Source organism: Apaloderma vittatum, unplaced genomic scaffold, assembly GCF_000703405.1.
Source record: "Apaloderma vittatum isolate BGI_N311 unplaced genomic scaffold, ASM70340v1 scaffold16369, whole genome shotgun sequence".
Classification (NCBI taxonomy): domain Eukaryota; kingdom Metazoa; phylum Chordata; class Aves; order Trogoniformes; family Trogonidae; genus Apaloderma; species Apaloderma vittatum.
The window spans coordinates 21,516-46,069 of record NW_009734783.1 but is presented as its reverse complement, the minus strand read 5'-3'; the positions used below and the strand labels follow the sequence as shown (position 1 = coordinate 46,069).

General features: G+C 38.5%; 1 protein-coding gene across 1 annotated transcript; it reads right to left on the bottom strand.

The window, feature by feature from the left end:
• Nucleotides 1-351: 351 nt before the first annotated feature.
• On the bottom strand, nt 352-21,742 carry DOCK2 (dedicator of cytokinesis 2; the record flags this gene model as incomplete). Its single annotated transcript, XM_009876403.1, has 14 exons — nt 21,478-21,742; nt 15,369-15,452; nt 12,447-12,487; nt 10,026-10,081; nt 9,796-9,892; nt 8,785-8,933; nt 6,702-6,837; nt 4,755-4,909; nt 4,059-4,140; nt 3,469-3,604; nt 2,889-2,964; nt 1,822-1,898; nt 1,310-1,435; nt 352-476 (listed from the first exon to the last, which is right to left on the bottom strand). Coding segments are annotated over exons 1-14 (1,605 nt in total), but the record flags the coding sequence as incomplete, so codon positions are not given.
• Between the last annotated feature and the right edge of the window lie 2,812 nt (nt 21,743-24,554).

Here is a 24,554-nt window from a genome sequence, read left to right as displayed (position 1 = left end):
GTCAACATTTTAATGTACAGACTGCATTCCTCTGGGAATTTCCACAAGAAAACCCTAGAGTAAGAATGCAGTAATTGTCAGAAACTGCTTTTCTTCCTCGGCACAGCTAAAATAGGTCATTCAGTTTTACCTCTTGTTACAGTTTTATGCAAGACATTTATAGGACTTCAATAGATAAGGTACTTTAAACATCATAAAACATAGTTATGAGATGTCACAGGATGACACAAGTGAGGGAACTACAAGTTCTTGCACGATTGTATTTTATAGAAATTTGTAAGAAGTTCAAGGCTTACTCGTATAATGTAACTCATGTTTCTATGTCCATCATACAGAAAAAAGAAAACTTACTGGCATCACTTTTCCTTCTTCATCACAGACACACATTATCACTTCCACATTCCTCTGAGTTGTTTTATTGTATTTATCAAAATCTCCATACAGCAGTGTAATATAAATGTCATTTCTTATATCTCCTACAAAAAGGAATACGTTAAAAATCAGTGAAAATGCTGTGAGAGCATAGGGTCAACTGAACTTCACAGGAGTACCTGTTTTTCTAGAGTGAAACAGATAAAGACATCTTATTTTCCATCTAAACTTGAATTTTCATCTGTTATTCTTAGCTAAGATACTACAATTAACCGAATGGGAGTCCTCAAAGAGACTTGAAGCAATTCTCGTCCTGCACTGTCACCTGCTGGTAACTGGCAGATGATGCAATTACTGGATTTTCCCCAAATACACGGCTCTCTAGGGGAAGCTTCATATTTTCATTTTCTTCTGTGAAGAAATGAATGACTTGTTTTAAAAGAAGTCTCGAGATTTGAATTGAAAGGTTTGGGGAAGGGGTTGGGTCTTGATTGTTTGCTTGCTTTTTAAACAGGAGCACTGCAGACTCTGAGTGACTTGATTTTTAAAAGCACTTTTAAGTCCAAAAAATCAAGAGATTTTAAACTCATATGTTTATTACTACTTAAGGACAGTGATAAGTTACAAAACCAATAATGTTAGGTTAAAATTCAAGTAAGAATCTGCCATAATCTACTCAGAAGACACAAATAGCTGGGATTATTCCTCACTGTCTTGATTTTATTTTCTCTGTTTAAGTACCAGAAAATACTTTCCTAAGATTTCACGATTTTATATAAGCCTCTAATATCGGAACAAAGTTTACTATGAAGAGTGAATTCTAGAGAGGCTCTGAATTACCCCTTACGCAAGTAAAAAAGGCTGCAGCAGATGCTCGTCAACCTGGGGAATAAAAAAAAAAAAACCCATTCCTAACACAGAACAAAGCACCTCCTACCTGGCATGATTATTTCAGGAAATCCTAGTTTTCTAGCAACAACTGTGTTTCTGTCTACAAGATGCGGATAGTCCTTCCTAGTTTGAATCACATCTCCAACAAGCATTTTCACAGTTACCCAGAGACCTATTAAGAGAAGAAAAAAAAAAAAGATTCCATTTGAGCTAAGAAAAAACAAGTAAAATCCCTCTTCGGATGACTGCCTCTTCTACCCACCAAACAGTGATAAGAACTAACTTCCTCCGCTTCCCTTAGCTGAAAAGTAAAAGCTCTATAACCACAGAATCATCCAAAACTCTAGCTACTGATTTAAACAGACACCAAGGTTCTGCAGTCAATTCATGATCTTCACTTCCAAGTTCAGAGTTAACTCACCTCCATGGTGATGCTACAGCTCTACAGTAAAAGTCTTTCTCTAGAATGTAAACAATATAAAAAGAAGTTCCAGAAAATATCCTTGTCATTTTACCTAATAAATAATAACTTTTTTTTAAAAAATCCATCTACTTTACCTTGCCCACCACTGTCTCCTTTTGACGCAGTGACTTTGCTTAGGAGACTGTGTAAAAAGTCATTCTCTGCCACTACCCTGCAGGACAAAAAACAATGATGTCTACTAGGAATGAAATGCTAGATATATCAAACACTATTCGGAACACAGATGACGAACAGCCTCTGTCCTCTTGGCTGTACTTGACCTTGTCAGAAAATGTTCTGTAATTTCATTCTCTCTCTACGAGTTGCCAAGCGTTCACATTAAGCTTGTGTGTACACTGAAGGCAAAACAATTACATTGATAACTTTAGGAGTTGTATTTTGTTACACACTGGTGATATGAAAGGTTGTCATTTTGTAGGAACACATGATGTGAATGCACTCACCAGAGTGCCAGTCCAGTCCACTCTCCCTGATAAACTGCCTGACAAATGAACTTGGCAATTTTTTTCAGCTACTTTTGAAAGGAGAAACAAATTCTCACATAAACATGTTGGATCAAATTGTAAACAAGTGCAATACTAAACCAGTGTGTCATACTTGGGTCTTTCAGAATTAAATTTGTTCTCCGTAGTGCACGGCAGCAGTGCTACTTAGAAAGCACAAATATTTTTCCAGTGAATCTCTGGCATCTCTGTGTCTCTGCTCCAAGTGCCACATTTTTATGCAGCTGGTCTGGCATTTCTGTTCCAGATGGTTAATGTATGACAATTCAACTACTTTTTAACTGAAACCTACTCAGATTTCTCTCAAATTCAAAACAGAATCAAGCACATAAATTACTAGTTATCCGTACTTATAAAGCTTACTGTTGAGCACGTTTAACTATTTAACCTAGGTTTTGTTGAATAGGCTGTGGTATCAGTTGTCCAAAGGACAACATTCAAAGAAATACACATTCATTGAACGTGCTATATAACCTCTGTCAAGTCTTAAATGCCTTTTAAACTTAAATGATTAGCACTATTACAACACAAAAGCATTAAAAGGAAATATTTGTTCTTGAAACATTTCAGATTGTTACAGCCAAAAATATAGAGAAATCTTTTATGTTAAAAAAAAATAAAATCTATTACTATCTTACGGGTGAAAAGGAATGAAATGCTGCTTTTCTTCATCACTTTCAGCTTTTCCTTTTATGATATCTGTAATATCCATAACTAGAAGAGAGAAAGAAAAGTCATCAAAACATAAATAGCATTGTAAAATAGCTCTTATCTATCAATGATGAACATTGTGTTTAATATTTAGTGCAAAACCCATGCTACAAACATGACGATGTGTAAAAGGAGAATTACTTCAAATTTGAGTATAAACCTGCAAATACAGGTGTGAGTGCATCGGTGGTGCTCCGGGGACAGGAAGCATTGGTTTTATTTCATCTGCAAGGAATTCTATTATTATACTCTGGTACCGCGCTTTGGCTTGCGCTGTGTAGCAGCAATTGTGAATTATTAGGAATTTATATTCTAAAGCACATTTCTGACTTGAACTAAAATGCTATAGCTTGGGTACAGTCTTCATAGACTTAAAAACTGAAATATGGAGGATAGTTGCTATAGCTATTTTGGGTCCTGACATGTCTGGATAGAGATCCGATGGCCCAGAGTTGGCAAGTGTCACTGGGGTCCTGCTTCAAACACAGCACAGGTGACATCAGTTACCTGCCACTCCAAAAGGCCGCCTTAGTCCTTGTGTGTATTTCTTGGAGTTACTGTCTTTGAGATCCATCCTTCCAACTCGGACTATTTGACAAACTAAATAAATTTTGTCTCTGCTAAGGTCTTTATTTCCAAGATCCTAAGATACAAACACACACACACAAAAAGAATTGAAATACTGCTAGGGGAAGAACCAAGCTGTGAAATTTAAACAGGACCTCAAGTAATAAATTGAGCCTCAGTTATCAATGCGGAAAAAAAAAAAATCTAACAAGCTGAACCCACAGAAAGGATCAAAAACGAGACATTTTGAAGTTTGAATAAAATATAAGTTAAAAAAAAATAAGAAAACAGCATCAGTCAAGAGAGATAGCAGGTAAACAAATACCAAGTCATCAGTGAATTTGAAGCAGCAAATTGAAGAAAAGACATTGAAGTATTGTCCCTGCTTTAAAGCACCCAATGACTGCTCTGTTTCTAAGATTACTTATGCTTCCTCCTTCATCTTGCTCAGTCCTGAGGAGTTCTGACAGTGACCACAGAGAAGAGAGAATCTGATTTGCAAATATAAAGGTAAACTGGAAAACACTTACTGTGAACACCACTTTAAGGTTGTTGAGCATATCGATTTCCTTTGGAAAGCCTTTGCTCCCCCACCTCACCAAGTAGTTCTCACTGTTTTGAAGATAAATATCTTGTTGTCATGTGATTTAAAAATTCTTCCCTTTCACAGTACGTTAAAAACCACAGTACATAACAAAGTTTGCGTAACAGACAATAGTCTGTGGTGGTTGTTTTAAGCTAATACCAGACTAAAAAGACAAAAGCAATGCTGTACAAAAATGCCATCTACAAGTTTTGAAAAACAACTGGAATGTAAGACCAAATGGCAGCTTTTTTGGAGGAAACATTACCATCACCAGAGTGATGGGAATACTCAACAGAAACTTTGACTCTGAATTTCTAAGTCACTCCTATTTTGTCCCCTTCTGCTGGTTTCAGGCCTTTACTCCAGACACCATCAAGAATAAACTTTTAACTTTGAAGTGGTCTCAGGCTTCCCCAAAATTCTCAAATGTTCAATCCAGGAATTACTTATCAAAATATTGGGGATCTTTTACCCTAGAATTCTTTAGTAGCTTGCCAACAACTAGATCTGTCAGCACTTTCCTTTATATTTTCTTCTTTTTATTTATATATTCTCTGCATTACTAGCATGTTGGCAACTATTTTACTTCATTTTGGCTAGCATCTTTTGCTAGTTTTTTGCAGCAAAAAAGAAAACTTACCTTATAATTGTTGATTTCTGTGGATCGTATAGGGACATAAAGAGTTCTGCATCCTCCCCGATTCGGCAAACAAAATTCCGCACAAAGACGTATAAGCTGTGGGTGGGGGATGAAGACATTCGGGAGTACGATGCATAATCAGGTTGGTCCTTAGACTACTCAGAAGGAAAAAATAATTAGCTAGATCTTTGACTTAAAATGGCAAGATGCTACAAACAGTTTTATTTTTTATGATATGTAACAGTTTGTCTGCAAAAATCATAGAAAATTTGGATTATAATACTTGTTTCCAGCAAACTGGCATTGCTATGTTAACAATCAGGCTCCGTAATTATCAAGGTCTTTCTCTATAATCCCACTTTCCTCTTTACCTCCTTGCATCCAGAGAGCTCAGATTGCTCAGACTGGGTTCTTCAAAATACTGCACCCAGACTAGGGAGTTACCTCGGTGAGCAAATATGAAAGAGCTGACGACAGAGATACCTTAAATGAATTTTTTGCAGCACGTGGGGACTTTGTATAAATAAGATGTTCCTTGGTATGAGAATCTAAGCATATTATGCTTTGCAGGTAGGTGTCTCCTTTGAGAAATGGAACAGGGATTATTTTATTTTATGAATATTTCCAAGGAAAATAATAGTTAAGCTGTTTCTCTTTCCTTCCTTCTTCACCTCCAGACACTTACTTTCTTGATTTACTATATTTACTTTCATTCATGACAAAAGAGCTGGAATAGGTTTCCCTCCTGTATATGAATGTACTCAAAACATCACCTCTTAAGAAAACGAGGCTGCTGTCAGGGGAAGTATTCTGAAGTCCTTTGCTAAAATTTTTATAAAATACTGCACAGAAGATCTGACAAGATTTCTGCTGTGCTGTAAGAACTTCAACCCCTTTAAGAGAAGGGAGCTGGGAACTGGACTTAATGATGGGTCCCTTCCAACTTGAGATACTCTGTGGTTCTATGACTTCTATATCTTGGGCCAGTTCTTCAACCACTGCCTGTAAAATAATCCCCTACTTTCTACCTACATCTCATTTTAACCACATAGAAATAGCTACCTAGCATTGGATAGCCTAAAGCTCTTTTTATCCATTGCTTGGCTCTGCTTTTAAAAGAAGACTGCGTGGCAGACTATCAAGTTTAATTTTCCTTATATTATTGGTTAATTACATTTTCATGTCTGGGAAGCAAGATTTATGTAGTGACACTCATGAGGACAACTCACAAGGTTTTTTCCAGTGATTTCTTATAGGCATTACTGAAGTGTTTTACTTCCATCATTACTGTTAATTTTCACAAGAACAAAGAAAAGAACTCAAATATCTTAACAAGTCCCTGAGCAGATTTAATATAGGAAAAGGTCAATAAAGTGTAATCACTTGCTTTGCATTTTAAGCAACGAAATTGATGCATTCATCAGCTTTGTGTCAGCATGGTAACATTTGGTGTCTACAAGATTATGCTGAGATCACTCGAATTTGTTTAGTGAGCTTAAATTCAACTCCATCAGACTTAACTAACAAGTAGCAACACACAGCAAAACAACTCGTGTTGTTGTGATGTCTTCTATGAGAGATGTTTCTTTGGCTTGCAGCCTCAACTGCAAGTATGAAACTATTCACTACACAAATCAGCCTGTTGAGTACCCCACTGATGGAATAAGGAGAGTATTTCTATTTAGGAAGCCAGGAATGGTTTTAGAACCAGCTTTTGACACAGCCTGTTAATCTAGCCCACAGCCTGAATCCAGTGCACAAATGCTACTCACTCAGTTTGAAGCTTAAGCTGTATTTATTACACGAGTGTGAATCTGCCCTTGCTTCAGCCAGAAGCAAAAGTTTCCCCCAACTTTTATGGTAGAAGATTACATTCTTCAACCTTTGCACTGTTTTTTCATTTTGATTTTAGCTAAAGAAGCGTTAAGTCTAGCCAGTCACTCCTACCATTTCCTCCTTAATTCGCTCAGTGATTTTGTTAGTTGCTTCTTCATGTGCATGAAACAGGCTGATGACACTGGTTTTATCTGGATCCAAGATATTTCCATCTTCATCTCTAACTATTAGGTCTAGCTCAAGTATCCTGTGAAAATATAAAGAGCATAATGACAGGGTCGTTATATACAATTATATTATATATAAAAATAAAACTAAGAAATGTAAGGGACAAGGAGCCGCTTCAAGTTTTAAAGCCATAAAGTTTAAATACATGCAGCAGTATGTAACTCCAGAAAAAAATTAACTAAACCCCATGATTTTATTTTCAAGCTTTTGTAGAGTATTTACCCATTTTAGGAATTAAGAAAGAAGAGAAGAGCATGAAAACAAATATAATGTCACCAAAGCATTTAAATGCTTATCATATAAAATAGATTCATCACCTTCAATGCCTTTAAGCAGCCATCTCTGTTGGTTTTTTGTGTATAACCTCTGTAATCAAGAGGCTCTCTTACTCTCCAAGTCCCGTAAATTACTATGCTCTGCTCTCCTTTGCTCTCATACTACTCATTTTTTCCTTCTGCTCTGCTTAAAACTCAAGTTTTACCTCCATACATCCTACATCCCCTTACCCATGGTGTCACCTCAGCCAAGAGCTATCCTTTCTTGACTATCCAGAATCTCTCTCTTCCATTTCCCTCTAAAACTGGTTTCATGCCAGACTGTACCTTTCACAATTTCTAATATGTCGTGGCTGCCCTTAGGGCACAGTTCATGCTGTCTGAAGCAGTCTCTATCAGACTCCAAGCTGTCTTCAGCACCTTACACGATTATGCACAACCTCTCCTGATTTGACGTTCAATCTCCTCCCCCACAATGACCCACGTAGCCTTCACTGTCACTCCTCTTTACTCCTTTCGCCACAGTTTGGCAAGTTTCCTTCACACATCACGACTCAACGGCACACCTTCAGGCACTTATAAATACTTTCGAACTTGCACTTTCCTTCTATACAATCCCAAAACATTTTAGACATTGCCTCTAGAGCGTGAAAACAAAAGTCTGAAAGCAAAGTAAAGTTAGTGTTGTCTTAATCCGAGCTAGGCTTTTTTGGAGCATTTCTAAGTAAAATCCATCTTGGAGTAACCATTCAGCTCCACATAATGTAGCAGGATGTGTGTATTCTCACAGTGTGTTCCCTCAGGATACAATTACCAGAAATCTGTGCATCCAAATCGCAATGAACAAGTTAAGAGTTCTGCAGCATCCTGTGGTCATTGTTTGTGACTAGCTAAAGGTACCTGAAAACTTTCCGCTGTGTCTGGGCCTTGAGGCCACAATAACCACAGTCACTTGCAATAGCTAAACACAGTTTATAACCAGATTCCGATGGCTGCAAAACCAACACCGTGAAGATTTGTTTCCTAAGCTCTCTCTTCCCCTTTATCAGATGGTGGAACAACACTCAACCCCATCTAACCTCATTTTTGCCAAAAACATGTTGTATTGCAATGACTTTTCATTGGCAATAAGCAGACAAGGCATTTTGTCGGAAAACTATTCTAGCCTTGGTAGTTGCACTTGTAGTGCCAGAACCAGAGCTCCTCCTGGAAATTCCCCAGTAAAGTGAGAGGAGGGAGGGTGCTGGTGTGGTGCCTTTAGCAAAGGCTCTGTACAATTCTGACTTTTGCTGTTCATCCACCATGCTAAGGTCTGTCAGCACCACTTCTGAAGTGGCAGCCTAACACTGCTAGGAGGTAGGCTCTGTTTGCAGAAGATGGACAAATTCTGGGTCCCAAGTACACTGATGTTATATGTATATAAAAGCTAGTTATCAGACCTCAAATCTTTACTGACAAGCTCATAGATATATAACTGATAAATAAATGTTCTGTAAAAGCCCTTTGCTATGGACAACACAATATCTGCCATTATCACAGGAGTAACACGGGGAGAAGTTCGAAAAGGAAGAGTCAGTCTGTTTACATCTCACATTAATGAGATGCAAACAGAAAAACTTGGTCACTGTTGCTGTTGTAGCTGGGCACATGAAAACAAATGATGTTTTCTGGTAGCAATGTAGGACACTTACTTGTTACCGTAGTCTATTTTGGAAGTGACTTTCTGCTTGAGTTCTTTGAGCTCATCTTTAGGCAAAGTCCCAGATAGAAGCTGTGACCGCCACTCCATTAAGTCATACATCATAGACTGCACCTGCTGGAACCGCTCCTTCTTATTTGCCTAAGATATAAAAGAAAACAATAGGTATCAGGCTTCAAATTGAGGTGAAACTTTGGTCTTGACAATTAAAGGATGTGTCATATTTAACACTAAATGGTTGCAGGAGCAAAAATTAGGCAAAGTCCTGAACCTGGCTTCCTTCCTTCTTTCACCCCACAAATTAAGGACACAATCTCGCACGTGACTGGCAAGAAAGGATGTTAAACTTTAAGCAGCTTGTATGGACTTCTACAGTTCAATACTACACCCTGGGCATTGCAAGTATTTGTAAAAGACCACCAGGACTACAGGTTGTTTACTTACAAGGAATACAGATGCTGATGTATTTTGATTAACACCTCCAAATGCCTTGCACTTTTATGTATTGGTAAAAGAGCTCAACAGTTTTCTTCAAGATGGAAAAAAATACATTTTTCTTTAAGAAATATAAAGCTAGGATACCGAAAGTAAAAAGATCGACTCCTTGAAATTGCCAGTTGTTAATAGCTACACACCCCTAGTAACACTGGAACAACTTCTGTTCTAGCATCCCAAGAACATGGTGAATCTTTCCCAATTGCATGTTAGTTAGATTTGATACTCCTGTCTTGAAACTTGTCAACTATACAAAGAACAATTACGAAAAATTTATCTTGTACCAGATACTCAAGGTTGGAACTAAAAGCATGAAGTTACACCACTCCTCAGCAGAAAGCCATTGAAAAAAAATGGTAATTCAGCTAAGGAATTATGAAGAAGTCATTTCTTAAATCTTCACAGATCCTTCCCTGCATCTAGGAAAAGACATTACTTTGAGTAAGGCCTCCCTGTGCATGAGTAGGACTAGCTGACAGGCCCCACACAGCGTGCAGAAGGGTCATACCACATAGAGCTGTTTCCAGATGCTTCCCCATTCCCAGAGAGTAGTGGTAACTTCTTGAACTAAAGGAATTTCAGCAGGTATTACATTTTCCGTTTGTCTAGAAAAGAAAAGTAAATTTAACAACAGTGAAAAAGAATGTCTGAGTTTCATGGGTTTATATTACAAATGCCTTATAACTCATTCTTTAGCAAACAAGATCCTTAAATTAATAAAACGATTAAATTCAATACCTTTTCTTTTCAACGGTAACCTCCTTGATGTGGATGAAAGATTTAGGAAATATTCCCTAAAATAATAAATAAAATTCAATAAATAAATCCACTCTTATTCTCTATGGACATTTAAGTAAAAAACGAGAGCTTCCCAAACCCCACTTACATATTTTCTTCATCAAACTGATTATGAGCGTAAGCTACAATCTCCAAATTAACTGCTGCCTATCTAATCCATCTCAATGCATTTCTGCTTGACAGTCAAATAAAAGGTTTTCTATACTGTTTTCTGCAAATATAGAATGCATAGAATGACATTTCTTGATAAGAAACACCACCCCTGACGCCTGTTCCCCGCCGTGCTCCCCCAAACAGCACATACGGTGTAAATACAGTGAGGAAACATTTTCTTTGTGCATCAGCCCAAACATTTCTCATTCTGGGGCAAACTGCAGCCTAATTTAGAGGCAAGCCCACTTATCGAAACAAAGGAGAGATGCTGATATAAATCATTGCATCTAGCGAAAGAAATATTGACAGAGGAAATCACTCAGGATGAATAGGCTGAGAAATGGCCACTGACATGAAGGACAGTAAACTCAAAGTTTATTTCGGAGCATAAATGCCAAGAACACTGTGCATAAGACTAAAATTGCTTTAAAAAATAGAGCAACCTTTCATTTTGCCATGCAAAAAGGAGGGAGACTCTTGCTAAAGCCATAACCTCTCAGCTCTCCTAGGTGTCCACAGCAGCACCACACCTGAAATTACGGTCTCATCTTCTACTACCTAGGGCCATGCAGTAAAATGCTGAACAAGTTATAGCAAAGGAGGCACCAAATTTTTGACTTGCGCAGAAAAAAATAGCCACCAGACAAAACGACCTAATGCGATACGTCCTTGCTCTCCAACAGCTGAAATGTTTTAAGTCATCCTAAATGAATGTTTGAGCATCAGTTCGTCCATGACAACCCTCACATTAACCAGCACTGGTAATCAGGCTAGGTTCTTGGATTCTTTGTTCAAGAGCTGGCATCCATAGGTGGTGCTTTACAAAGTCTTTCTCTCAGTTAGATTTCAGCTTCTATAGCCATTTTCTTTTAGTATCAGATGTTAATCAGAACACAATAATGTCTTCCCATTTCCACAATTTTTCATTAAGATTTAAGTTCAAAAGAGTCCACGAAGAAGGAAAGTGAAAAAGAAGGTCCTGTTAATAGTAAATTTAGTGAAATCATAGCACATGAAATTAGTAGCACTTCTTAAAGCATGCTATACTTGTTCAACTTGATCAAACCCTTTAGCAATATTAAGAATTAGTTAACAGAAAGTGTTAATTTCTGGTAAATATTTTCCCTTTTCAGTTTCAGACTAAATTTTAATAAATCAAAATAAAAAATTTATTAGAATAAACAGCAATAGCATTTTTTGAGCCAAAAGCACTGTCGAAGGAATATTTAAACCGCAGTTTTAAATGGATGAGAGGATGGTTACCCTACTTCCATATCCACCCTCAATTACTGCATATCAGACAGCTGATAGCAACTACTTGAGGCAGCTTCCACAGAAATTTATGGTGAACTACCTCATCACTAGCCTGGCTTCCACCTCGTCCATGACAAGCTAGAAACGGAAGCAAGCAAATAAACTGTCCTGTGTAGTTGTATTGGAGCTCATAGAACCTGAGAGGCAACAGGTACAAGTCTGGAGAAAATGATTAATGCATAATTATCACAAACAATTATTCATTCCTCTGTCTTTTAGGATGTGCAGTCACTGAGCAATGAAGTGAAATAGTAAATCAAGCCTCTAATACTTCCAGAAATAAAGTGAAATATTTTACTGTGACACATTTGAAGGTAGACACAGATTAGTTACTTTAAGTTAATGCAAGTTAGTGCTAATACCTATCAAGCCACTGAAGACAGAACAAGAAAAAGGAGGAATAGACAACGTAAGACTGTTCTGATTTTTTCTGATAACATGTTCTATGGCAATAACTGTCCCTCTGCTCCCCAGATATCCCTTTTTCAGTGGCTGTAAAGATTTTATACATCCATTTTCAAGGCTACAGAGAAGCAACTTTGAGAAAATATTTTTACTATAATGTAGGCATGAGTCTAACTTCAGGCATCTTTGCCATGCTGCTCCCTTAGAAAATCTGATACTAAGCTTAAGTTCCAAAAAAATGCATTTCTTCTAGAAAAATGCATTTGAAACTGAAAAGTAATTTTCTTGCTTTGTAACTAGGAGTCATTCTACCCAGGGTAAAAAGTACTCATTTGTGACTGTCCATATTTAGGTATAAGATCACTGACTTCTTTATTAATATGTTTTTTTTGTGTATTAGAGATGTGTTTAAGAATTTAAGCCTCACAGGAGTCTTCATGGACTGACTCCTTTAAAATAGTCTCAAGGGAATGAATAGCCAGATCTTACCTCTGATCCTTTATGTCTCACATGATAACCTTTGTACCAATCTAAAAGGAGGGAAGAGGGCACTTAGTATGACAGAACATAGGCATTAAAAAAAGTGTATAATAGTCATGTCTTTTGTTTCACCTAAGCACTGTCTTCGAGTGAGAAGTTTAAACAGACATAGGTTAAAGTAAAGGGGATGTCAGGAAGCATATTCAGCATGGCTTCCACATTAATAAGTATGATTATATGGTCTACTTTCACTTTCTACTTTCATTTAACAGCCCCACAATCACATAAAAAAAGGTGGGATAAGCTGTTTTGCAACATAATATAAAGCACACAAGATCAACAACATCACTTATGATACCAGATATTCCGATTATGTTCTGGCTGTGTTATTAACCCAATGCGGTACGTGGTTGTTAGAAACTTCCTTGGATGTAAAAAGAATAAGCCATCTTTCCGCCATGAGGCATTACAGCTTCTGGACCCAGCTCGAGTAAGCAGATTCTTAGTGTCAGGTACAAGTTAGAACCCCCCAAAAACGAAGGGCTGTTTTGGGGCTTCTGCTTCATTCCTAACTTGAAACACTGTCTGAAAGAAGAGAGTGCAATATTGCAGTTCCACCTATGCCCTGGTTAAGTCACAATAAAATTCTACAGAGAATGTAAAATGAAGAGTTAAACCTTAGTAAATTACAGCAGAAGCCATGTCCACTGTGCACACAATCCTTTATGAAACATTATCTGCACAGCAATAGTATTTATCTGTTGAATACTTCTATTTCAACCCAAAGAATGTCTTTTATGACTAAAAGTGTACATTTTCTGACTGGAATTTCATGAACAGCTATTATCTCTTCCTTACCACCTTTTCTCTCTCACCATTTCTAACTTAGTACGGTTATTCCAGCCATGCAACCAAAACATTAAAAAAAACCCCAACCCAAATAACAAACAATCGCAAGATCCAAACATACTCCAAACAGTGACGAAGGCAATTTTAAAACTGACAGGTGAATCATTGACCTTGAAAGAAGACTCAGGACAGATTTTTTCCCAGGTTTTTCAGCACTGGGATATTTTTCCAATATCTTCTCAACAACAAAACTCCAACTTCTAAAACTGAATTATTTGCACAAGCCTCCAATTTACAACCAAATGGGTAAAATCCATTTTCTGTGACTGCACATGTATGGTCTTTACGCATATTTTGTGCACACAGAACTAACTAAAATAGCACATAAAATGAGCATAGAAAAAAATCTTGTTACTGTTGGTTACTCTTCAGCCACAGCTGGCAACATGTTTTTAAGGTATCTGATAAAAGACTAACTTCCTCACTTGCACAATATGAAAGACTCCATTTCTTCATTGACAAACATAACATCATAGCTTGCTTTATGAAATAAAGGCAAAAGATTCAGAAAAGACTTTTAGGCAAAAAATATGCCCATAAGCTCACTGCTCAACTTGACAGGCTGGGCTGACAACCTGACAAACACACCATAGGAGTCAGAAACCTGAAATGCTCTTTCTGCAATTAAGAGAGACAATGCGGGAACGAGGAGGTTTCTTATTTGCCAGCGTATCTTTTCTTAGCCAAAAAATGTTTAGATTGCCGGATTAAAGAATCATTTTTTTTCAGGAGAGGAGGCAAATCATTACTCATGACTTTGAGGGATACATCTGGTGACAAATAGTCTAATGAGTGACATCAGTATTTTCACTACTGATTAAAGTTATTAAATTTAACTTACAAACAGAAGAAAAAAATAAGTTTCTGTACTGAAAAATGTTGGCTTCTCAGATATTCTTCTCTCAAATACTTTATAGTTTCCATGCAAAATAACTTAGAGCTCAGGGAAGTGGAATGGGCTGTGCTCAGGCAGCTTCAGATTCTTACGGCCCCAACATGTAAAAATCGGTCTTTCAACACCAGCCTGTCTCTGTAGCTGCCTAATGCAGCAGCTGGCCTTTCTCTGTAATGTAACTACAGTTAATAACTGACAGACAGGGGAAGTAGGTTGAAGAAGATAATATTACAATGCTTTTGCGAAGCTTGAAGGACTTGATAATTTTTTTAATCTCTTACCTGGTCAAGAATATCACTACAGATTGAAAATGAATTACTATTACAATGATGCTTGCAGAAATCTAACTGTTGAGTTAGGACTAGTAATTACACACTTGTTGCTTTATGCTAGTAAAAACTTAAGTATCTCTGGCACACTTGGGAGAGATTTGAGTCAGGTTGTGAAGGAATCAAATCAGTGTGGAGAAATACACTATTGTTGCACAATGGACAAGGAATTCAGTACCACAAACGACCAAAATTTTATGTTTGCTTACCGTTCTGCTGCCTGTATTTATTTTAGACTTAGGCCAGTTGTTCAGATATCTCCACATACCAACTATGGAAGTTTGGATCAGCGTGTTGATTGTCTGTCATGCATGACTTGACTTGGATTGTTGTTTAGGTATTGAGTAAGTTGGATGGTTTTCAGAAGTGCTTTTGTCATGCTGACCTATGGACTACTTGAACATTCTGGATTTCCAGCTTATACTACAGAGTGACTAGTGTGCTGAATATCTCCTAGCAAAAAATGTTTCATTTAGAGACAAAAACTTACTCCATTAAAATTTCAATGAAATCTAACGTAACTTCCCTCAGGTATATTACAAGCTGGCATGAACTTCATAAACTCTATATTCACCTTGATAACTTCCTCTTTTGGTAATGGCTTCCCCCAAAAACCCACATGTACTGTAACATGTCTGATTTGGGCTCTCCAAAAATGAACAGGTTCTTCCTCAAAATAGAACACCACCACCAACACAAATAAGAGCATTAAACAACTACTTACATAACACAGGGAATGGCTGTGAAGTTAAAGTTGTTCACATGGGGGAACCTGTAGCCTTAAGGCAACGGACTTACCTTCGCAGGACTCCAAGATGTGGACCACATCACCAACCTGTAGAGGCAGTTGTGGCAATCCTGTGCCTTTGAAATTGTATATAGCTGAAAAATTACAGGATAAAAATATTGTTTAGCAATACAGCCATAGACTACAGTTAAAATGAAAAACACACCTGGTTATTAAGATTCTGATGCTAACATAAATACACTGGAATAAACAAAGAGAACTCTAATTCGAACAAGAAGCTTCATCTGTTACCATTGTGTAATCTCGTTTCTTGTGAAAATGGAAAGGTGTTCAAAGTAGCCAGTGCTGAAAACACACAAAAGCATTGCATGAAAACAAGCCATTCGTAACAACAGGTCTGCACAGGAGTTAAAAGCACCTATTTATAGCAGGTCTTCAATATACACCTGTTCGCTGTGCTGAGAATTGTTAGTCTACCAGTCTGACTAAGAATATAAGTGCACAAGTAACAGGAATTTATGACAACACTGGTGCAGAGACATGTAGGAAAACTGAATTCATTGAATTCTTTCCTGGGTTTAGATGCTTCAGCTTAACATGAAACTCTGTTTTATATGGAAACAGTAGAAGGTTTCATAATCTTCTGTATTTAATCACTCTTAAAAGAACCCTGGAGCAGCAGATTTTAGAAGTGTTCTTATCAGAAGCGTATCTATATGTGGTTAGGAAACGTTTCAGAGTTCTTACATTCTAGGGCTCCAGAATGTGGGCTGCTATGGTAAGCACTTGCTTCTGTATATTTTTTCTTCATGGGCTTGGTTACAGACTTTTACAGTAGCACTACAGACTCGAAGTGGTTGTCAAAGCTAGTGTCACGCAGGGGAACTGATTAAAATATGTAAACCTGAAATAATAGTTAACCCATAGGCTTAGGAACAGCACACTAGCTACTAACCATGACCTCTGTTGTGCAGTAAAGAAATCAGTCAGCAGAGTTTTCTTCCCTTTCTCGAGACGGCATCCCAGTCCATCCACACATACAGAGCAGCCAAACTCCTGGGTTTTGTCTGGGATTAAACTGATCTAGAAAGCTGAGCCTGCCTTCAGCATATGCCCACATTCCTTTTGCTCCCCACTCCAGGTTTCTACAGCACAATATTTATCTCTGCAAGACCATTTTACTTACAATTATGCTTAAAAGTCTCAAATTAAATTGCCTTTCATGAAAGTGCCAATGGTAGGAACGTAAAACTGAATAGATTCATCCTCTTCAATTTTTCAAGTGTTCCATAAATTGTGGTTCTTGTTTCTTTTGCCATCATTACATGCATTGTATTTCCAAAACAGAAATTAGAAGGAATTTCAGATTTAATTAAGAGGCTTATTAGAGCAAAAATAACATCTTATTTCTGCTGACATGCAGAGGCCTTCCCACCAATTCCTCCTCCTGACTGGATAGAGCAAGGCTTGGATCATTAAACATGTCGGGGGAATTAAAAACAAAAGCCAAAAAAAAACCCCAAGAAACCCCTCAACTTTGAGCTGAGGCTTTGCTGTCCAGATTCAGGCATTTATTCAAGGCACTTCCTCAGCGATCCTCAGAGCACTGCCTTAGCTCAACACGAAACCAAATTTCAGAAGAAGGCCTGTACACTGGATGAGTAATATTCTGACTGGCTTCTTTTCATTAGTCTTGACACAGATTTCAAGAAATAGAAGACGACAGACAACAGTCCTGAGTTATCGTGACATTTAAAGAGATATTTCCACCAGAGTGCAGGGGCAGAGAGGAGGGGAGGAGTGGTGTTCTTACTGTTCTCCCGAAATGACCGTGCAGATCAGGATTACTATTTCAAAATATGCACTGCTCTACTCACCTTTGTATTTGTTTCAAAACAGAGATGCAAATTAACAAGTTATATATTCACATTGCCTATTGGTTTTGCTCTCTTACAAACAATTTGACAGCAAATAGTATATTTAAAAGTGCAGTAACAAACTGGAAAAGGAAGTGGCTATATCGGCTAAGACTTTTCTAAATGAGTAAGTGGAAATTTAAGACAGATTTTATTTCAGGATTTGGGTTGTTTGGCAGGATGAGTTTGACAAATTCCTTTACAAAGTGGTAAGCTCTAGACCTATCCAGATATTTTACGATAAGAAATAAACTCAAATATAGCATTGCAAGAACCTCTGTAAACAATCAAGCAACCTAAGACTGTCAGCTACATCCAGATGTATTATCTACAGCACCAGACACCTTAACTACCACATCTGCTACTGTTTGAATTTACTGTGAACGAAAATTTGAGTATTATATCCAATTATGTCTTCTGTCAGCTGTAACTGATACCATTTCCCGTACAAACTGTGACTTCTTTTTTAAAAAAAAACAACCACAAAACATTTGCTGGGTGAAAGATTCTCACCAATTTACATAGTGAAAGAATAAATACACTTAGTTTTCAAGATAAAGAAAAATAAAACAGACTGAGCCAACAGCTTGGCTAAGAACAGGAACTCCTGGGTATAAACTCTAGCTTACAGAATTTGTAGGTATCTATTAAAGCAATTGTGCAAAAGAAGAAATTGAGTACTCCTTACTGGAGATTACCTACAAGAAAAAGTTATGAGTACTTATATGTAATCCTCTATTAGTTGGAAAGGATGTTTGATTATTGTTTCCCTGTTCTGCCTTGTAACAGACTAAACTACAGACACTGCTTAGATTGTGATCTTGTTTTGCATACAACTATAACAGGTCTTATAATACAATGTTTAACATTAAATAGTAAAACTTAGTTTAACCTAGGAAATGGATTTACTTGGGGTGAGCAGAAAAGCAACAAGTGGTAGCACTGTGACTACACACGAGGGCACAGCCTACACAGATACTCTTTTACATCAAAACCACACACATGCTCGTAGCCTAGATCAGCAGGGAGCAAGCACAGGGCTCAGGAAACACCACCAGGTCTGCAGCAGCTGTTCTCCCCAGTGACCTGCTCTCCATCTTAAAGGATATTCTGCTTTGGACTTCCCACTGGAAAGCACAATCACCCCTACCCTTCTTCAACAACAAGTCTGAAAGGCATGAAGGACGTATCTAAACGGATTTGTGGAGCCGTTCAAAAGCCCATTACGGCTACAGTGGGTGCAGTAGAAGGAATGCATATTCAAAGTAAATGTGACAGTGCTGAAGAGCTGCTGTCAGGTTCCAGTTTTGAACTGTTTCGTGCCATGCATTCCTTAAGACCTGATATCTGCCAGCTGCAAACTTTACCAAGTAAATATATTTACCCTGGGCCTCACAGCCTTAAAACTTAAAGAACTATTTCTATAAGCAACAGGCCTGATCTAATTTGGCCCCTTGCTAGTCCTGCACAGGCAAGGTTGCACAGCCTTTGCTCTTGAGCACGTTACTTTGTGGCTAACCCAGTTCACTTTTTTTTAATACATACAAAGGAAAAGGTATCATCTTTGATGACTATGAGAGTATAAAGCAGAAGCCTATCTGCTGCTTCACAAACTAGCTATATCACTTCCTTTACGTATTTAGGTAAATTTATCAAAACCCTGATAAAATTTTCTGCTTTTTAACACTAGCAAAGTTCCTTACAGATAACCAATTGCACAGTTTCCTACTTGGGGCTCTTGATAATCTGTTTTCATTATTCACATTCTCTGGCCATTTGCTTCCTTGAGCTAATCTCAACAGTACAGTGAGTGAGACTTCTTAATTTGCAGCAGGAAACAAGTTTTTTAAACTTGCAAATTAAATAGAAACATGATGGGGTTTTGGTTTGCCCTCATCTTCACTCTTTGTCACACTGATGTCCTAAATGCCTATAGGACAACACATCAGTCTTTCAGTTAGTTCTAATCCCTCATCCACAAGTTACAGTCACTGTGTTGGCACCTGGACACCGCCCAAGTCTCCAGAGTCCTGGTCCCCATGATACAACAGAGAGCAGAGCACTCGGTGAAGGGACTAACACGAGCACTTCAAATGCATGTTCAGCACAGGAGCTGTTTTAACCAGCAGGCTTCATGTGATTCCAGTCTCTGTTGTAAACCCAAACCACCAGCCTGAAGGAGACGACAGCCTTACCGGGGAGAGGGGCGAGAGACCAAGAAGCAGTATTTGCAGCAGGCTGCATGTCGGGAGGCAGTACCTGGACATAGTAGCGATTGCATTGGTATCACCTACAAGCCACACATACTACGTACTCTAAGATGAATGCCAGAGCTGTTAGAGCTGACAGTATTTGAATAGCACTGACCCACTGCCAGATCAAATAAAACCTTGTCCCCTTCTGAGGTTTCTTTTCAAAATCTCAGGGTTTTTTATTGTTGTTTTTATGGCAGTTTAAACTTAACAGTATCAAAGTACTGCCATTAAATGTTACTTTCTACCATACGATTCCCTTTTATGCAATAAGCGATTCAGCTAAAAGCTTACTATTTTGAAATAAATGGTCTTAGGTCCGGGGTAGAAAAGTACTGCTGTGCAGAAGTGCATAGTCTGAATATCGTCTTTTAAGTCAGACAGTGCAATGAATTGTTCAGTCAAAATGTATTGTAGTATTCATGAAAACAGACTTGGCTGGAGGGTCATTAGTTTCTGAAGTGATATATTCCATGAGGTTTTTTTCATACCGTGTGGTTCACTGCACCTTCCAAAGAGCAGAGAGATTACTTGATCCTACCAGCTTTTTGTGTACTTGTTGATCACAGCCACTGTGAAGTTACAAAGAGGCAAAACCTCGCTGTAAACCCAGCATGGCAAGCTGACCCTTCAACAAAAGGCAGACACGTCCCAGCCAAAGGTCTTCTCAGGGGACCTGCATTGCTCAGACCCCATCGGGTGATCCACTGCAGGGGTGGGTGCAGAAAAATGACGAGACTCTCTCCCATTTAACAGCAGGTCAGGTTATTTGGCCCCCGAAATGTTAAAAATTAGAGAGCAAGAGGAGCAAATCTGTTTTGCAAGTACATAAAGATCACTCCAATCCAAAATGCTCCTTGTAAAAAGCTGCTACTAGTGAAGCTCATTTTACATTATTCCTGTGAATCACTGAAGAGTATCTAACGCTTTTATGATGAGTATCTAATGCTTTTATCCATATACGAGTTAACATCTCTTAGTATTATCAGGATGCAGAGGCCACATCTAACAAATCCCCACAGCATTCTCCAAAATCAATAGCTTTCAGAAAAACAAGTACAAAAATTAAGTACTTTCTTCTATTTGTAAAAACAAAACAGAAAATATTTACACTACTTATGTTGCAGTATAAACTGCCACAAAAAACGGGGTACTTGCATTTGACAGTTCTACCACTCCTGCACATGCAAGTTGAACAAACTTTCTTTCCCTTTTATTAATTCCTTGATGATTCATTTTATTTCATGAAGCTACTTGGATGGTTTGGGTTTTTTTTTTTTTGCTTTTAATATGTATCACAAAATGCTATGGCCTTCTTAAAAACGTCTTTTAGAAGAATTCAGGGATTCCAGGTTAATAACTGTGCACTAGTAGGTAAAATAAAACACAAGTAGTAGCAGATTAAGTATCTTCTGTACTGAGAACCTGCAGTTAACGAGCAGGATGTTTCTTTCAAGTGCTTTACCTTTGATTCCCAATTTTAAAAAGTTTTTTAAAAATACCAATTCAGTCCTTTATGCAACATCATGCATTTCAAGAAAAATACATGTTGGAAGATGACTTTCCTTCCAAAACATATTACTTAGCAATCCATACACAGGTTTTTCTCTAACCCAAGGTGACAGTTTCTCAGAAGGAACTGTAGGATTCCCCTTCCCCTACAGTTGTTCCCCATGACTTCCAGCTGCTGCTTATTATACAACGTACTACTTCATCTGTTTCTAAAATACCAACGTGGGTAACACCGCGTTACTGTGGGAGTTTGAGATTTTCGGGGGGGTGGAGTGGAAGGATTATATCTCCCAAGCTGACGCTCACATACTTCTTGTCATTCTGTCCAAAAAAATTAAAACGTTGTACAAAATCAGTAATGTCAATTAAGCCACCCTGGTGAAGTGGAGGGTGTTAACTCATCGCTCTAGAGAAAACACCTGCCCACATCCTGTTCAGAAGTTACGAAAACGCAAATGGCAGATTACAAAGTTACATACCCACGCCGCTCTTCTGGTCTGTCTTGTGCCATCTCGCCATCACACGCGAGTCTGTGCGCCTCCGAAGGACGGGAAACCAAAATTTTGTCAAGGATGCCGACCTCAAGATGGGTAACAAAGCCCTGGAAGCAAGATCTGTTTCCCAGGTGCCGGCGCTGCGGACTGGCAGCCAGGCCGAGGCAGCTGCGAGGGTTCTGTGAGATTTGCTGCTGTTTTGAACTTCCTTCCTCTTTTCTCGACTCAAGATGTTGTACCCCAGTGTCATGGGGGAGGGGAATCCCAAACTGGGTGTTTCTGTTGCATGATACTGGCTGTAACGCGTAAGTAGGCAAAAAAAGGGCAAAACCACCCCAGTCCTCCCTTGCGCCACCCCTAAACTTCAGATCTAAGCTGGAGGGCTACTGCGTGCCAAGCCCAGCTTGAGAAACACGCTCTGAACCGGGATTAGATCCATTCTGTGCCACGGGGGCCTTCTTGTTTAAATGAGACCAAAACCAGATTCTCAAGATTTGGCTCCACAAGACACTATATCTCACAGAACAACTTTCCTCTAACCTGGCCTGGAATGGGGATCTGTTTTTCATCACAGCCTACCCCTCATAACAGAAATGAAGACAAAGCCATAAGACTCCAAACCACGCCCATTCCTTTTATTTTTGTCATTTTACCTCTAGTGGAAAAAGTAGGAGAGTTAAGTAGCACTTCATTAAAGCCTTACTGTCAAGACAAAACTTCTGAAAAAACTTTTCAAGGTCGTATATTTACAGCCTTCACTTTCATACAAGCTGCTGTGTGAGCAGCTTACTGGCATTTGGGATGTACAAAGATCAAGCCAAGTTGTCATTTGTGTTAAGGACATCATACCGAATTGAAGACAAGTATGACACCTTCATTCATGTTCTTTACTTATAGTTCGGATTTTGAAAGAGAAACCAGAACAAAACCAAAAAATGCTTTAAAAATATCTACTGTTTCTTTATCTCGTGCTTAGTACTACAAATTCATACAATCCTGTCCTCTGGATATTACACTGCAATTTAGCAATCGTTGTTTACCAAAACTGTTTCACAGCACTGTGCTACATCTGTCAGGATATTTTGGACAGCATGACATGTCAGTTCTTGATTTTAACCAGCAATCACTAGAAGCACACACTGCCAGTCTGCCTTGTTGCACATGGAATTCTGATACCTATTTCTCAGGGAAAACCACCTTAAAACTCTACCACATATGTGCTCGAACCCTAATCTTAACCATATCTACGTACTAACTTAGCAAAAGGATTTAGCTAGTTATTTTTTTTAGCCAATTATTTCCCCCAAAAAATAATATTGAAATTTATGTTTATTAAAGTGAGCTAGATGCTGGGCAACTCAGATCATCTCCATCTGCAGACAACCAGCTTCATCTACAAGTCCTAAATCATTCTTTTTCATGGAACAGCTACTTATTCTTGTACAACTACTAAAAAACCCACAAACAACAAGGTTGAAGCGTTTTGTCTTTTAGTTTGTTAAGTATTTTGAGTAATAACTTTCTAACTAGCGATGACTATCTTGCTTACTCCCTTGAATCTCCGCTGCAGCAAATCATCTCTTCCCATATAGTATTTGGCCTAAAGCTCATGGATATTTTCTTGTTCTGCACTGCCCTTCCTCACTATGCTTCCCTGCAACACAGAAGTACTGAGGAAAACTGCTTCTTTTTAGCACTTCTTTAAAAATATGCTTCATCATGTTGATCTAATAAATTGAATACAATACTACTGTATTTTGAAAAGAAATCATGGAAAGAAATGATACATGAAAATTTCACCCCTAAAGCATGATCCAATTTGCAATACTTTTCTGACACCCTCTCTTCCATCTCAATCACATTCTGCGGAGTACAGACATCTGGACACCACTGCACAGCTCAACATAGGTGTGTCCCCACCTCACTTCCCACCATCCTAGCTCAGCACAAACTGACTGGAGAGCCCCAGCTCCTGCAGTCCCACCTGCCCTCCCTGTCCCCCACCGCCAGCTCCCGGCACTGCACACAGCTGCTCTTCCTCCTCCCCTACTTTCATGATGATGCTTTTGCAACTCACGAGCCACTAGCACCCTTTACCACTTCATCCCTTAAATTAGCTGAGATAATCTCTTTGTCCGCATCCAAAAAAGTCGTAGCGACAGCTTGCAGCAAACACATTGAGCAACAAAATCTTTTTTCAGCTTAAAAGAGGAAAACTCAAGCAGGGAAGAAACCATACGTGGCAACCCTGAAATTCTGTGTTCCTACAGCAGAGGATAAACCCCAACACAGGACTAGAGAATTAAGGCTGATAATCGTTACAGCCCTTACCAGTGAACTTTCATTCCAAGTATTTGTTGGTGTGTTTGTGTTCCTACCGTTCCACAGCAAACAGCAGACAGATAATCATTTGTCACCCGCACGCACACCTTACCATCTCTTCCTCAAGTCTTTTTCCAGGCAGGTCTTTTGCAGGCAAGCAGAAAATCACTTGCTTCCTCCGAAGATAAAAGTCTTTCTGCCCAGGGAATTCACAGGCAGAACTTAACCTTTTGGGCAGACAGAAGGGACAGAATTCTTGCTTTCTTTAATATTGCTATCAAGAAAACAAGGCCTTATAAAATGCTGACTACCTAATGATCAATTTTTAGCTCTGCTGATTTCCACTATACACAAGAATTTAAGCAGAAAACAGAAGCTGCATTTAATTGGCTCTAAATGGTGTTATGTGCCAACATCTGTGAACACAGTCGCAGGAAACGCACTGATGCAACAAAACAGAAGGAAAAAACAAAACTGGCAAAGAATTTTCACGCACTTAAAGGATAATACCTTAATTATGTTATGGCACAACAAAAGCCTCAATTCCAGGCATCTTCCCCCACCTGCTAGCTGTAACTCTGGGAAAGATTTGTAAGCATGCATTATCTAAGATGCTAAAGACTTCATACTCCAAGTAAACCACTGCAGTACAGGTAAAACTGCAGCTTTAGAAGGGGTAACTAGATAATCTTGCTCAGGTAAACTCGTTTGTCGAAATGACAGCCTGGCTTTGCTTGTGG